The sequence below is a fragment of the Pygoscelis adeliae genome, unplaced genomic scaffold, assembly GCF_000699105.1.
Source record: "Pygoscelis adeliae isolate BGI_AS28 unplaced genomic scaffold, ASM69910v1 Scaffold154, whole genome shotgun sequence".
Lineage (NCBI taxonomy): Eukaryota > Metazoa > Chordata > Aves > Sphenisciformes > Spheniscidae > Pygoscelis > Pygoscelis adeliae.
The window spans coordinates 47,408-62,916 of NW_008825113.1; the positions used below are offsets into that span (position 1 = coordinate 47,408).

General features: G+C 43.7%; 1 protein-coding gene across 1 annotated transcript in view; it reads right to left on the bottom strand.

Moving 5' to 3' along the window:
* The window catches only part of TIAM1 (T-cell lymphoma invasion and metastasis 1), a gene marked incomplete at its 3' end in the record, with an annotated part of 83,378 nt that overhangs the window by 44,626 nt on the left and 23,243 nt on the right, over positions 1-15,509 (bottom strand). The window contains 6 exon segments of the mRNA XM_009328008.1: positions 1,602-1,706; positions 7,550-7,720; positions 8,865-8,939; positions 11,038-11,184; positions 13,647-13,832; positions 15,278-15,502. Of these exon segments, the coding sequence (XP_009326283.1) occupies positions 1,602-1,706; positions 7,550-7,720; positions 8,865-8,939; positions 11,038-11,184; positions 13,647-13,832; positions 15,278-15,502 (909 nt within the window).

Genomic DNA, 15,509 nt, shown 5'->3' on the forward strand with positions numbered 1-15,509 from the left:
GAGCGAGTGGCTGTGTGGTGCTCAGTTGCTGACTGAGGTTAAACCACGACACACTAGCAAGGTGACATCAACATTAGACAATATTAAAAACAGCTATTCAGGAGACTACAAAAATAGAGGCATTAGTTTTATCATATTGCACCAGAATCATTTAATTAAACACTTAAATAAAGTAACTCAAATTTTCTCATGAAACAAGCACACACACACAAGCAAACATACAAACGTGTGTTGTTTTAATGTTACTACATTAAATATAACCCTGCAGCATATATCTTTATTATAATCTTTCAGCATGTACGTAGTCCCACTGACTGTAGCGTTTTGGTTTAATTTCATTTTTTCAGAATAAACAATAACTGATGACTATGTCAATCCTACATCCTCTCAACACAAGTCAAGTCACCGAAGTCCTTCCAGGCAATGAAAGCTAAAACCTGTCTCCTTTGAGTTTTAATTTTTCCCAACTATATTTCACTTCCTAGTCTTAGTACTCCACTAGCACTTTCTCACTCTTTTTTTTTTGTTGTCAGTGTTAGTGGCAAATCCCAGAACTGCTTTACTAAATGAACAAAAACATCCCTAACTGGCAAAGTTTTACTTTTTATAAATAAAACAGCCACCAATAAAAAGGACTTTAAAAAGCTTTACAGCGTGCATGTGTAAAATCATAGAGTTAAAGCATGACACTAATTCTGTTTGGTCTTTTTTTTAATCTCTCATTTCAAAATTCCTTTGAAGTCAGCTTTTGAGATGAATGATATGAAAACATCCAACTGAAGCAATTAGGAAAGTATATTCTCACATATAACTCCAGAGCTTTTTAACCTCAATGTTTACCTTCCCATTTAGGAAAAACAAACAAACAAACAAACAAACAAACAAACAAACAAACAAACAAACAAACAAACAAACAAACAAACAAACAAACAAACAAACAAACAAACAAACAAACAAACAAACAAACAAACAAACAAACAAACAAACAAACAAACAAACAAACAAACAAACAAACAAACAAACAAACAAACAAACAAACAAACAAACAAACAAACAAACAAACAAACAAACAAACAAACAAACAAACAAACAAACAAACAAACAAACAAACAAACAAACAAACAAACAAACAAACAAACAAACAAACAACAAACCAAACAACAAACCAAAAAAACCAACTACTTGTGCATTTACCCCCTCTTTAAAAATCAGGCAAAGTGATCAGAACAAGAAATACTCAGGCCTCAACACTATGTCTTTAAAACCACCGAGGACAACATGAACAACAGGAAAAGGCAACCTTGAGAGAAGTTAAGCTTAAATATATGTTACAGTGACTTTCACATATTACCTGTGGCTGTTCCTCTTCTCTCTCTTCCACACAGACATATGCATGCACAAACATAAGCTAAACACCAACTCTCTCCTCAAGATGAAATGTTTGGAGAGATTACTTTACTGCAGGCCAATTTGCTATGGTCTGCAAAGCACTATAATTGCAAGTTAAAAAGCATAACTCTGCATATTACAAATGTCAGATAAACACTAATTAATAGTGTCCTACCAAGTGTCATTTAATTTTGCTCAGTAGGTAGCATTACCAGTTCATAGATATCCTCTTCTGGCTTTGGTACATAAAATTGGATCTGGTTTTCAATCAGGAATTTAAGACGCAGGTAGTGAGCAGAGTGATCCAGCTGGTGTGTCTGCAAGAAACGGAGAAGAGGCTTTAGAAGAGAAAAGCAATGGCTCACATCATCTATACTTAGAGAACAGCCGACACTCATCGGAAGGAAAATGCCCCAGCACCGTCTTTCACAAGAGGCCCATGATCTCCCAACCTGAACAAGAACCTGAACCTCCTCCTCTTCCCCAGGAATAAGCGTTCATTTGACCACTGACCAGGATGTCAAGGGCAGTGCTAGTACTCTAAGCAGCCTCTTCGGTTTTGCTTATCTGGCAGTTCTGCTCCCTCCCATGCTATTGCAGAAATAAGCAAACACTATTAAAGCAGGAGACTCAGAGCATACCTTTGTATACAAAGGGCATGTAAAATCGCAAGGAGGAAAATAAATATTCTGCTAACAGAGAAAAATGTAAGAGGAAAGTTTTTTCTGTTTGTTTCGGGTTTTTTAGCATCTTCATAATTTAGTAAGTATGATGTGGTAAATTTCAAGCAAGGTTAATATTAAAAAAAAAAATCTGCATGTCCTCTAAATTCAAAACAGCTCAGGATACACTGGCTTTATAAGGCTGAAAGAAGCCAAGAGCTGCATACTGGATTACATCCCAGTGGAAACAGGTCACAGCATTTTAATGAATTAGTTATAATTAGCTGAGGATACAGCATTTGGTCTGGGAGATGTTAACGACCTTTTCTCAGCATGATTAATAAGCTTGATTTAAGCAGAGGTTAATGCAGTGTGTAATCAAAACACATTAGAATTATGATAAACACAAAGGATGTCATTCAGAAGTTACTTTCAAAGTTCGTAAACTGTTGACTAAAGCTAATGAAAAACCCCAAAGTGATTCACAAATACAGGAGGTAAATTCTCCTCACTGTCACTTTTGAAATCCCATTATTATATACTTTTATACATTGGCCTTTTCATTTTATATGAGCAAATTACCAAAGTTTCCTAGGTTGTACTAAAAACAATGGCTCATCTGAAAATTCATGCAAGAAAGTCATTATTGCCTATTTATTACATTTTTTAAAGCCCCGCTTATCCAGTTCAAGCCAAGACGATGATACACCAGGATTCAGCTGACTGATCACACAGCAGATGATGACTAATGTACACCAAGTGACCTGTGGAAAAGATCACACACTGACCTAGCAAACCCTTCAACAAATACTCAGAGAACAGTGAACATTTTTGAAAGTCTAGATTAGCCCATTAATAAAAAAGAGCGACCAATAGGAAGAAGAAGAAAAAAAAAGATCTATTGCTGCACTCTACGTAGCACTGTGTTCAAATATGTCCAATTCAAAGACCAAATTATCCTTATGAAATTGAGTATCTGAAATGGAATAACCTCTGCAATCCGGGCAAATACCTAGTTAACTAAATAAAGAATTTGAAATCCATCGAGGGCCAAAATAAAAAGAGCTGAATGTAGGAGATCCTTGCCCTCTCCCCTTTTTTTCTTTTTTGATAAGCATTTTGCATGCTTTGCTCATTGTTTACTGACCATTTTCACTAGTTTTCTCTCTTACATGCACACACGTACAAACACCCCAGAAATTAAAGGGAAGCAGAATTGGCTTTAATGGTTCAGAAATGATACAGAGAAGTCTAGATTAGTTTCTGGTCAGACTAGTTTACTATCCCTAGACACAAACTGAAGAGTGCCTTGCACACCAATTAAACAAAAACATATAGAGGAGACATAAACCCACAGACTGCACACCCCACGTCCGGAGGGAGAAGTCTGTGGTAAGTCTCTCTGAAAGTCCATGAAACGCTTGAGCCATTTACAGCAAAGCCAGTGGGGAAAACGTTCTATGTGGAAAAAACATACTAGCAGAAAAAGGAGCCAGGCAACCTGGCAGCCTCCTCCTGCCACCATGGTGTATCTTCCCGTGGCCTCCTGTGCCGAAGCTCTCGTACACGTGCTGCATTTCATGCAGCGTCAGGCCACGCCGGTCAGCCAGACCTATGCTGACAAGCTACATGTCATCGACTAAAGCCCAGGGTTGGGAGAGAGCCCCCGTCCGCAGCGGGGTATTCATGTCACTTCCAACAGCGACTCTGAACGTCCTCCCCTTGCAGAGGAGGCACAAAGGGATGCTTTCCAGCCTGCCCCAGGCCAGCAGAAATCACAACCTGTTGCAGAGGGACATGAATTTATCCAGTCTGGGGCCTCCATCCGTTGGGCACAGGCCAGGAGCTGCCTTAGCTGCACTGGTGGGGCAGGGAGCCCATGCTCAGCCACCCCGGGGCTCCCCACGGGGCCGGGGGCACCCCACCACTGCCAGTTCAGAGCCACCGCATCCCCTGGAGCAGGGCAGGGTGCGCCCATGCCTGCCTGCAACCCGCTCTGCAGCCTGCGCCCTGATAGCACCTTAAAAGAGCAACCTTCCCCGAAGGCGGCGGCTTGATCTACCATCCCGGCGGTCAATGACAGGGCTTCTGCCTGCTTTGGTATGGGCACTGCATCAGGCATGGAGGTTACCGCTGACACCTCCATTTTCACACCCGTCTTTTCAGGGAGATGCTAATGAGAAAATTGTGTGTGCTGGCCATTTTAGAGAGCGGGAGGGAGCCAAATGCAAGATGACCAATGCTGCACTGAAGCCCTGAACTACGCCAGAGCACAGCATCATCTAAAGAGGTCACTGGATAAAACTCACATATATTTTGAGCCACTCATTTCTTCCAAGAAACACCATCAGTCGTGGTGGATGCCATTCATCCACTACATTGCAATCCCATCCAAGTAAGGCAACGAGAGTCATCACCACTAAAACTGTGACAGTGCAGCACATGAGCCACACCATTTAGTTAATTAACCTTTGTACAGCTGCAGCAAGGCTTTGTCTACTGTCTACCTCAATTTTACATTAGTTAAACTGTTCCAAATAGGGCATGATTTTCTACTGAAGTGGAAGGAAAAGGTCCTCTTAAAGTGGACATAGCCCGTCTGCCCTAAAAGCCATTCCATTAACCCACTTTTTTCGTTGCTGGTCTAGCTGCATCCATATGCAGGAAGGTGGGAGCAGAAACATGGCAGCTTTAATGATATTAATAGTCTTTCGAGACCACCCAAAATACCTTTTAGCAGTCCAAATAAGCTTCTTGGTTTATTTATTTCTCTCCTAATAACTCTGGCTATGTCTGGACTAAATTAAGCAGCTAATCCAATTTAAAGCACAGCCCAACAGCTTAACCGACGTGCTCGTGAAGAAGAATTTACAGCCTGGGGTGTGATCCGATTCAACAGGCTCTGTGTGGTGTAGCGGATCGGCACACAACCCAAACTATTCATCCATTTCGGCTCCCTTCTAGTTAAAGCAAGGGACAGGCATATTCTTTCAGCTTGGTGGGGGAGACCTTCATTAGCGCTGAAATGACAGCATCATGGAAACACGCTAGCCATCCCACCGTATTATTCTGGCTTCGCACTTGTGTGGCCCAAGCTTTTTCAGTAGGAAAACACCAGCTCAAAATCAAAGTAAGCCCGCAGAGCATCAGGCTTAAGTAACTTCTCAGAGACTTTGAGCACAGACCCAGTGACCTAGGGGAAATCTGCTTCTTGCCCCTCACGCAGGTCTATTTGAAAAATGCAAATCGTGAAAAACAGAACCTTTTTCACTTCTCGCTTTTTATCCAGTTCAGTCAAAAGACTAATGCCATGTGGTCTTCTACGCTTGATTTTTGGTGCTATTCTCTCCATACCGGCTCTGCCTAAATCCATATACAGTGTGTGTGTTTCTACTCAATTTTAAGACATACCATTATGCAAATGTCAGTAATGCGTATACACACGTTCACACTGATCAGTATTATCCATAGGAAACAATTTAATGCATATACAATGACTTTTCCTGCTTTCCAAGTGATGTTATTAGTTAAATCTTAAGAGGAATCTTTGAGAAACCACTTTAAAATATGCTTTAAACTCTCCTCCCACCAATCCTGAATCATAAAAGTGTCACAAAGCAGCCTCCAAAACCTAACTCGCTGTATAACAACAAGCAGCAATGTTAGCATAAGAACACATTTTCTACAATGACTTGAGTGCACTTAATGTTCTCCAACAGAATAATCAAGCTCAGTTTAATAGCACAGATAGATTTAACCACATCTACAAACATGAAGAGGTTCATATGAAACGTAGATCTTGAAATGTTTACTATACCAGAACTTGACTGGTTCTCAGATGGCAGATGGCAAACTGATGTGAAATGATGTGGATCAGATATTAAAGGGGAAAAAATGAGCTGAATGCAAGAGACAGAAGAAAGAGATTGATTATTAAATGCTACAGAAAAGAAGGCATCCACCAGTGTTTTCCAGACTGAAAACTCTTACAGAAAGGAAAGAAACAGATAATAGCTCTTCAAAAAATAAACACTCACCCACCTCCCCTTCTCCTTATACACCACCACCCACAACAATCAAACACGCAGTGAGAGACCAGATTCTCAGCAGGCACCTACTGAAACCGGTGGAGCTACACCAATTTACTCCAGCTAAGGATTTGGCCCACTGAGTTAATCACTCTTACCCAAAGGAAAATATAAATCCTAAAAATAAATCATTACTAATAATGTGTCATCCAGCTTCCCTATTATGTCTCTCTCCAAAAATGTCATCTTTTCCTGAATACAATGAAGAGCTTTCACAAGCTGCAGCACTCTTTAATAGTGCACCTGGCAGAGAGATGAGCACACTGTATAATTATTGCAAACAAATGCCTTCCTCTCACCTTCCTTCTCTTTGGAAACACATGCAACGTGTTCTAAAAGTCCCCAAAGTTAAGCTCTTAATAGTAATAAATGTTTTCTTTTCTTTTGCTGTTGTTGTTGTACAAAAGAGGACTCACTTTTCAGAACAGCACGTGACACGAGTTGGGTCTAGCTTGCAGTCAGCCGGTTAGCAGAAAACATACATTATGTAGCTGCCAGAACTGAAAGCTTGTATTTAATTTGTCAAAGCTTTCAACTTCTCTGCAGAGATGTAACTCGTTTTAATGGCCAAATGTCTCTGATACTTCATCTTGCAAAGAAATCCAGGTGGTTTTTCTTCCACTCCCCCCAAATGCAGATAAAAGTTTTCCTCTCTCTTCCCTCCTACCACCTACACGAGGCAAGTCTGACTCCGCAATGCAGACAGCAAACACAAGCACCTTCTCCTACTCCTGGTGCTGCTGTTTTCTCCGTCCCTTCCTCCCCCACGCCAGCTGGAGGGGAGGAAGCAGCAGGGGGAAGGAAAGAGGAACGGCACGTGGAAACAGGACAACATGGCACCTGGGAAAGGGTGAGATCACCCCACTTGCCTGGCAGAGGAGGGAATGGGCCATGGGAGGGCTTGGCAGAGGTGGGGGAACGAGGGTGGTCAGGCGAGGACAGGGCGACTGCACTACCACGCTATGGGGCGTCCAGTGAAAGGAAGCAGGCTGGGGGCCAGGATTTTAGGGGGCACACGGGGAGAGAAGAAGGGTCCTGCACACAGCTTGGTCTCCAGTGGAGGGGGATTAGGTGGGTGGGTATGTGAGAGGTGGCAGCAGAGGCAGAGTCAGGGTGTGAAGGCACTTCAGAGGCTCAGGCAGTGGCCAGAGTGGAAAGGGCAAAAACTAGTCTGCCTTCCTCTCCCTACACCCATGCCAAGTTCAGCTCCAGCTGTAGGAATTTTTCTTGTGTGGTGCTAGCATGAAAATCTCAGTATAATTCATGTTTTTCATCTAACATACAACCGATCCCCCAACACATATGGCAGTCTGAGCACTGCCATATGAGAAAGTCACTATGAGGTTCAACTGAAAGGGCTCAGGGTTGTAGACACTTCACCCTGCTCCAGGGCACGCTCGCAGCCTTTACCTTGCAAATCATTTCCAGCACATCTCGTGTGGTGTCCCCAGGACGGATGACTGTCAGAGCAGGCTGGTTGTTCGGCAGGCAGAACCAAGACGGTGTAAAATACTCATGAACCCAAATATCACAGTCAGGATTGTGCTGATGGACACTGCTCAGTGCCACTTCTTTTTCCCTCTAAATAGACAAAATCCATTATGACTCTACCAGCCAAATACGATCTCCCTCTTCATCAATAACAAGTGTAAGGAACATTATATGCTGTAACAAAAAGCCCTCTTACAGAGAAGATGTTTTATTCGTAAGCCTAGATTGAAGGCTTGTCTGGACAGGAAACTTTGCAGTTTTACCTGAGCATAAAGTGGGTATACCTGAGTATAAAGTGTGCCTTCCCATGCCACCCACATGGCTACATTGGTGCAGTGAGCTTTTCCTGGGATTTCACCCTATGGCTATTGGGAATGCCAGGAATACAACAAAAAATAATAGTGATAAAAAGAGATTTAAAATTAAAACTTAAATGCACTGTGTTTCTGGGTAAACCAATCCAAGGCCAACAAAACTGTTGTAGATGCTACAGTTCCTATACTTAGAAATGGCAAAATAGCAAACCTGAGCATTTATTTTGAATTTACTGTCTTTTATACATCTGAGTTGCACTCCAAGCTATAAATCCCCAGGAAATGATGGAGCTGCAGAATCCCTATTTGCTGCAAGTGGGCTCACGCAGCTAAACCCATATTCACTACATGAAGAATGTGCCTCTTGGCACTGTCTTAATGCTGTTTTAAAGCTGACTTTCTCTGGGGAAAGAGAAAGCAGTTGTAATTGTGGCTGCAAACGCAGAAGCTCACAGAAGCACATGAGAACAAAACAGAGAAAGCCCTGCACTTCATACTTGTGCCAACCCTAAATTATGAAAACCCCATACGGCCGCCACAAGGAGCCATCTTCCAGAGTCAGCGGCATCCAGGTCCTCCTGTGGGCAGGCATTTGCCTGGCCTGCAGTGCTAACACCCCTCTGGGTCTGGCACCTCCAGCTTGTGCTTAGGATGCCACACACAGCAAGCTCTATTGACTGTGGGCAGCCAGCTCAAACCCTCCCAGAGCGGCTACAAGCCCTACAGCGCACAGAGAGGCCTCTCCTCTCCCGGCTGCCCAGCTCAAACCCTCCCAGAGCGGCTACAAGCCCTACAGCGCACAGAGAGTCCTCTCCTCTCCCGGGTGCTCTGGTCCCCTCTCACATCCCAGAGTCAACGCTGCATTTAGGCTGGCTGCAAATGGGGGGGGGAAGGAGGCAGCTGGAGAGCTGGTGTTTTACCTTGCCGTCCGGGACCGTATCATCAAAGATTCCTTCGAGCGATTTCTTTACTGAATCAACTCCTTCACCAAACACCTGAGGAACAACAGAGCGACTCTGCTTTAAAACATGAATGCGCCTCCGCGCCATCTGCAGCAGACGCTACGGGGAGAATGGTGTATCTAACACCTAGCATGGAAATCAAACTGAAAAATAAAAACATTCATCCCAAACACAGAAAAGGAAAATATCAGCTTGCTAAAAGGGAAGGGGAGGTGAAGGACAAGCTGGTGAGGGGGCACCATGCTGAAAGATTAGAGGCCAGTTCTGCTTAGTGGTCTGTCACTGACTTACTTGGTGGAGCTGGACAAATTTTCTCTCATTTTGTGCTCAGTTTTCCCACCTGTAAATTGGGGAAAAGAACGCTTCTCCACCACTGCTGAGGCTGAAGAAATCAGAAGGAGGGCTCCGCTTCTGGCTGTTTTTGTAATAAACCAGCTTCCAAAAAGTACTTAGCAAACATTGAAGCACCACAAGTCAGCATAACCCTTCTCTAATGAAATAACAGCTGGTAACCCAGCACAAGCCAGAGAGCCAAAATCAACAGGACTCCATGCAGGAGGAACGACAGAATGGGAATATTTACAGGATCCACCCCAAATGAGCACAGGACTGCATCAAACGGGCAAACAGGGTTGTTACTGCAGCAGAAGCTTATAATTAAAACTGAAAAGTTAAGTTTTATAGCTCCACATCAGCACAGCCTTATGATCAAGTTGCTGGGTTTGGCTGTTAACCATTCTGTACCTAAAATGAAGCAGGGACCATGCAGGATTGGGAGAAGGTCACTGCCCTTTAGGGATTTACAGTTTACTGCTTCAACTTGGCAATACTTTGCATGCTACTACGCACGAGCAGGGGAAATGTGTTCGGGCACTACATTTAGACATTCTGCTACTCTCTCAAAACTTTACTTTTTCTTTGACTCTCTCCAGTACGACTTTGCTTTAACCTGGAACAAAATCCCTTTTCACGCCTGCGCTTATTGAGGAGTGAGGGCGGTAGGGGTGGGGGCGAGGGGGAGGAAGCGTGAAGAATGCATTTATCCCCACTGAAAGAAAAAAAAAAGGTGAGTTCAGGAGAAAAAACAGGTCTGAAGACACAGCATGGGCAGGATCCAAGCTCAGGACAAGGGACTGTGCTTGATTTGGGGAAAATAAGTACAAAGCAACAGGGATGCCGCAGCACCAGCGCAAAGAATTGGGAATGCGCTCACGGAAGCATCTGCTGCTTCCCAGCAAAACCCCGAGCTTTTGCTCAGACACTAAATAGTAGGTGAACTTTTACTGTCTCACTAAAAACAAACTAAACATTTTTGCAGCATTCATCCCCTGCTAAACAAAACAAACACTCACTGCTGCTTTAACAGAAGGAAGAAATCACAGGGCACAGAACAACATGTGTTCCAAGCCTTTCTCCCCTCAAAAAGTGAAAGAAGAGAAAGAAAAGCAAAGCCTACATTTCCTGCAATTAGATGAGGTATGGCTCTCAAAACTTGAAAGCTATAATTAGGGATGTTTGGAAAAAATAACAGGGAAGCACCTTCCTACCACACTGAAACACGTTTTCTAGAGAAAGATCTGGGCAGTGACTGGGTGGAAACATTTCAGCTTTTGGTTTTTTAAAAATCTGAAGCAAAACAGGGACTGTCCCTACTAAATGCAAAGCTTTTTGTTACTTTAGGAAGTTTTCCCCAAACTCAGCTACATTTAAAGTATTCTACAAACTCATAATTTTAATTTAAAGAAGCAAACAAGTCTGCATTTTTTTTCCTTCCAAAGTTGTATGTTTTACACTGCTGCTTTGTTACTCCTGAGTTTAGGGAAAGTACCTCCAGCAAAAGCTGAAGCAGCATAAATGCAACAACAGCAGAAATGCATCCAATTCAGCTAAAGAAGGTGCGAACTCCAAACCTTGTTTGATAGGAGCTGCTGTATACTTATCTGTAATTATAGTCACTGATTTTTGAAGAGGATGTGGAATGAGATGACTATACGCCGTGAAAGATTAAACAGGCAAGGTTAAGGCTGAATATGTAAGTGCTTGATGCAAGTGACTCTTTGCATGAGCTGCATTCTGCACGCTAACAAATAAGCCTTGAAAGTAACAATATCATAAACTTCCACACACTTACCTGATTAATGCTTGGCCTCCCTTGCTTTTTCTTCGAGGTAGTATCCAGCCCCCAAAGAGAAGAAAACCTGCTTCTCCGTTTACTGGCAGATCTGGACATGGCCTGTGTCCTTCTCCTCACTCCGGACTCCCCTGTGCGAGCCGCCACCTGTCAATGCCACATGGTTTTAAAATCAAAGGTCGCAGCACCCCACCACACCATGGCTTACATAATCTAACAAACAGTGGAACCTGGTTTGAAAAAAAAGGCAAATACTATGGCAACAATGTGTACTCACAACAGGGACAATGGTGATGCTGCCAGGCTATTTCCTTCTCACTGCAATTTAATTCACTTCTTCCAACATCAAACATCAAAAATTAAAACGGACAGTACCACCCCCCATTTTTTGGCATTTAATCTGAGATATTTTGAAGCAGCCTAATCATCACAGAGCAAAGCCTCAGCACCAGTGAAGGGTTTGGGTTTTTTTTCTTTTTTTTTTCTAACAAGGTTTCAAAGCTGGACACACGAAACCTGAGATTTCCAAACTTATCTGTTGCTTCCGAAAAGCCCGGTCTTTCTCTTTGCTCTTTCCTGTGGAAGCACTCTGGGCATCCTGGAACTGACTCATAACTGTTACAAGGCCAGATAAAGGCTTGCAAATAGGTCAAGGTATTTAAAACCTGCACTTCCTTAAAGATAGCAACATCTGAAGGAGTGAGCAAAACACAGGAAGTAAAAAAGTGAGCTGAAATGACCCTTTTGATTAGAGAGAGCAGTGTTAACTGCTTGGTTAAAAAAACGAAAAATGGCCTGGGGCAACCCCTTTGGGGCAAAAAGATATTTGCCTTTACTGAGACCAAAATCTGGGGAGTGTTTCCCAAATGAGGAAGCTCTGGTAGAAATTAGTGCAACATTAGTCAGAGGTGAAGTGTTTAGGCCAAAGTTTAAGCGGATTTCCCATGTGGAGGTGGCCTCAGGAGAGCGAGGCCACGTCTCCTACGAAAAAGGGAGTGGTAGGAGATGGCAGGTACGAACGGGAGCACAAGGCGAAGCTAGACAGACAGACAGACCAACCCACCCTGCCGCCTTGGCCGTACGCTTCCTGGAACACCTTTGTACTGGATTCTCACAGCCAAAACCAGCAAAATGTGACCGTCATTTGGCAACCCCAGCGGGAATACCCGAATCTCTGAGTGATGCCCCAAGCTATGGAGCTGAGAAACTGGTTGTTTGGGTGCAGCAGATACAAAAACCCATAAAAAGACGGGACAAACAAAAGGCTGCCTTGTGTACCCAGGGAACCGTCGCTGTATGAGTAATGGTGATTCTCCTTGGGAAATGTGGAGAAATCAAAGAAAAGGAGAACTTAAACACTACTGCAAGCGTCTCCATTTCCACAGCCTGGACTTGTGAGATGTTTCTTAGGTGTACCTGGGATGTTTGTGCAGGGGCACCTGGGAGACTTAGCACATCCTCTGACTAATGTACTGAGGAACATCTTCAGGAGAGCTAGGGATGCCACACTATCACCATGCAGCACCCAGCTCGAATCTCAGACTCGCTGCACCACCTCCACGCTATTGAGGGCAAAGGAGGACATGAGAGTTTGCTTAAAGGAGAAGAAAGCATGTGCCTTTTCCAACACAACATATTCAAAACATTTTTTTTTTCACTTGGCTCTCAAGAGACACCAGCATGAAGAGGCAGACTGTTTTTCAGGCTAATGCTCAGTGCTTTGCTAGACGCAAAAAAATAAGCATAAATGCAAATTACAGCCCGCCACTTAAAAAAAAATATAAATCCACCAGCAATTATCAGGATGATGACGATAATCTTTTCATATATAAAAGAATAAAAACGCCCCTGACTGAATTACAGCTCTGGATTCAATTGAAGGGTACAGCTGACATCTACAAGACAACAGTGGAGCTCAGCTATTTCTGTGAAGCTCCAGGAGTCCAAGCCGAAACTACAGGAACTTGATTTAAATTCATTAAAAAACCACCACTTTGCAATGCATTTCCCTGTATTTTTAAGAGCTGGGTTGTTACATTATTTAAATTTAAACAACCATTTTAAACATTATTTGCCACATCATAAGTAGCAGAGAAGAACATTTCCCCTCCCTTGTGGAGCAACAAGTGTTGATCACTGGAGACCGGATATTAGACTAATTGGTCAGTAGTTTCATCCATATGGTAGAAAGCAAGCCATGCCCGAGAAGGTCTAAGCCAACACGTGCTGAGGGCCTCGGAAAGACTCCCATTGACTTCACAGGACTTTTGGATCAAGCCCATGTACACAGACATTAGAGATGAGCCTGCCTTTGTAACAGGAAGATCTGTTTATAGAAAGCGTTTATAGTGCAAATCTGCAAATTCAAAATCACATGTTTAGGAGAAACATGGTTCTTCCACTTTCATAAGGCCATGGCTTGCAAGCATCTACTTTTTAATCTATACCCAGGACACACACCCCTTTCAGGAAGCAGAATATTCTGCACACTAAGGTAAGGGCTCACCCCCCAGGCACAGACTGCTGTTTGTCGACGTGATCTCTGCATTGGACACGTGAAGCGATTTGCAGGTTGGCAAAGATGACCCCTGGCCTCTGTTCAAACTTACCAGTGCATGAAACGACGAGACTGAAAAGATTCCAAGACGGCCCATTGCAACTTTTGTTGGACGGCTGGCAAAAGCAAGCAGTCTTTTAGGGTTTGGGAGCTCCCCTCCTTGGAGACTAGCCAAGTAACAGCGGTACCGAAATAGGTCCATCTGGAACTGTTCAAGATTTTGTTCCCAAACAAAGATCTGTGTACAGCAAAGATTGAGGAGCAAGACACACGAGAAGAGAAGGGGAGAGGAGGAAGAACAGGGTGGTAAATACCTTGAAAAAATTCTGCTGTTCCCAGTAACACACCTTTTCCACCCATGCTGATCTCACTCAAGTAACCTTGATTCCCTTCTTCCCCACTCTCCCCTACCCTCCCAACCCCAAAAAGGACACAAATAATAAAAAAGTTTTCATTAGATGGAAAACAACTTTTTTTACGTTCATGGCAGAAGTCTTCTCCTGGGACAACTGCTCCTTTGATATAATGCTAATTAATAGGATTAAAATTTCATTTTTTATTTTCTTTATATTCCAGGATTTTCTTCTGAGCAGCCCTTAAAAGGCTTCTTTCATGCATCAAGGGCATCTGAGAAACAAGAAGACCAAACCCCACCAAATTCCACATACAGAGAGCCCCGAAACAGCAGCTGCAGCAGCAGCGTTGCTGTAAGCATCAACAGAGCTCGCCATACTTGAAAAAGTGTAGTACACTGGGGATAATTAATCTTATCAGCGGAAGAGCACTATAATCAGCCTATGTAAGGACTTATTTAAATAATTCAAATTGCTGATAGGAAACAGTTTCAAAGCCTTTAGAAAAACTCAGTTACATAAAGAGAGAGACTGCTCTGCCCTCTCACTGTGATTGACAGCCTTTGAGTGGAGCCCTTTCAACAGAGGCGAGCATCTCCCCACTTCTCACAGGCTTCCAGGGGGTACAAAATCTCTTTAGCTTACAGCATTAGGGCCCCGGTCACTCCCTATGGTTTGCATTACAGGCATGTTTGGCAGCCTTGGTAAGAGAGCTACAAACTAATGAAGCAAGAGCCATATGTTAGTTTTCTAAAATAAGGTGCCGCTGCGGCAGCAGGAGAGACATCTGCTCTAGGCTCTCTGCTTCTCAAACACAACTACATTGTCCACTTGAAGTCAGAAGGAGCGGTCCCGAGGGGCAGCCAGGGCTGCAGCCATGAGGTCAAGGCAGGTCCTCGCAACGAGTAGAAACCAGGGATGGCTTCTCCATCCCATCTGCCAGCAGAAGAACTAGCCTCTTGCACTCTTAAGACCTAACAGCAGCATTTGTCGGTCTATGACCAGCTCTTCCCTAAGGCATCCTGCTGCCGTGGCCCGGTAGCCTCTTCACTCCCCTAAAGCCCTCACTCACCTCCGAGCAGTTAGCCAAATCCCTTGCTTGGAGGCCAGGAGAAGACAGCCCATGCTGTACGTTAGTGCACATTGTTTGGAGAAACAGTGCAACTAGGGCAGCCGGCACAGCTCTCCTGCCAACACACGTCCTGCCTGCTCTGGGGAGCTCTGCCAGCGCGCACACACGGCACGGTGGGAGCAGACAGAGGTACCGCTAATCTGAAGAAGGCCTTAAATATTTGCTAGGGGCTTATTTCACATAAGCAAGCGAGATTACTTGATCCAGTATGGTCTTCTTCTTCTTGGAGTCCGTTACTGAGGACAGCTGCATTTCACCCATTTTCTTCATTTTTTCATCCATATCAATCTTCTGCTCCAGCTTTTTTATCTCTGTTTTCAGGAGCTTGACGGTGTCTTCTTTGTGATGCTGCCTTGCCACCGCAGTTGCACAAGCTGAATGGATTGCAGTGATCCAGTTCTCCAGTTCGGTCTGGCTAGAGGTCTGGAGA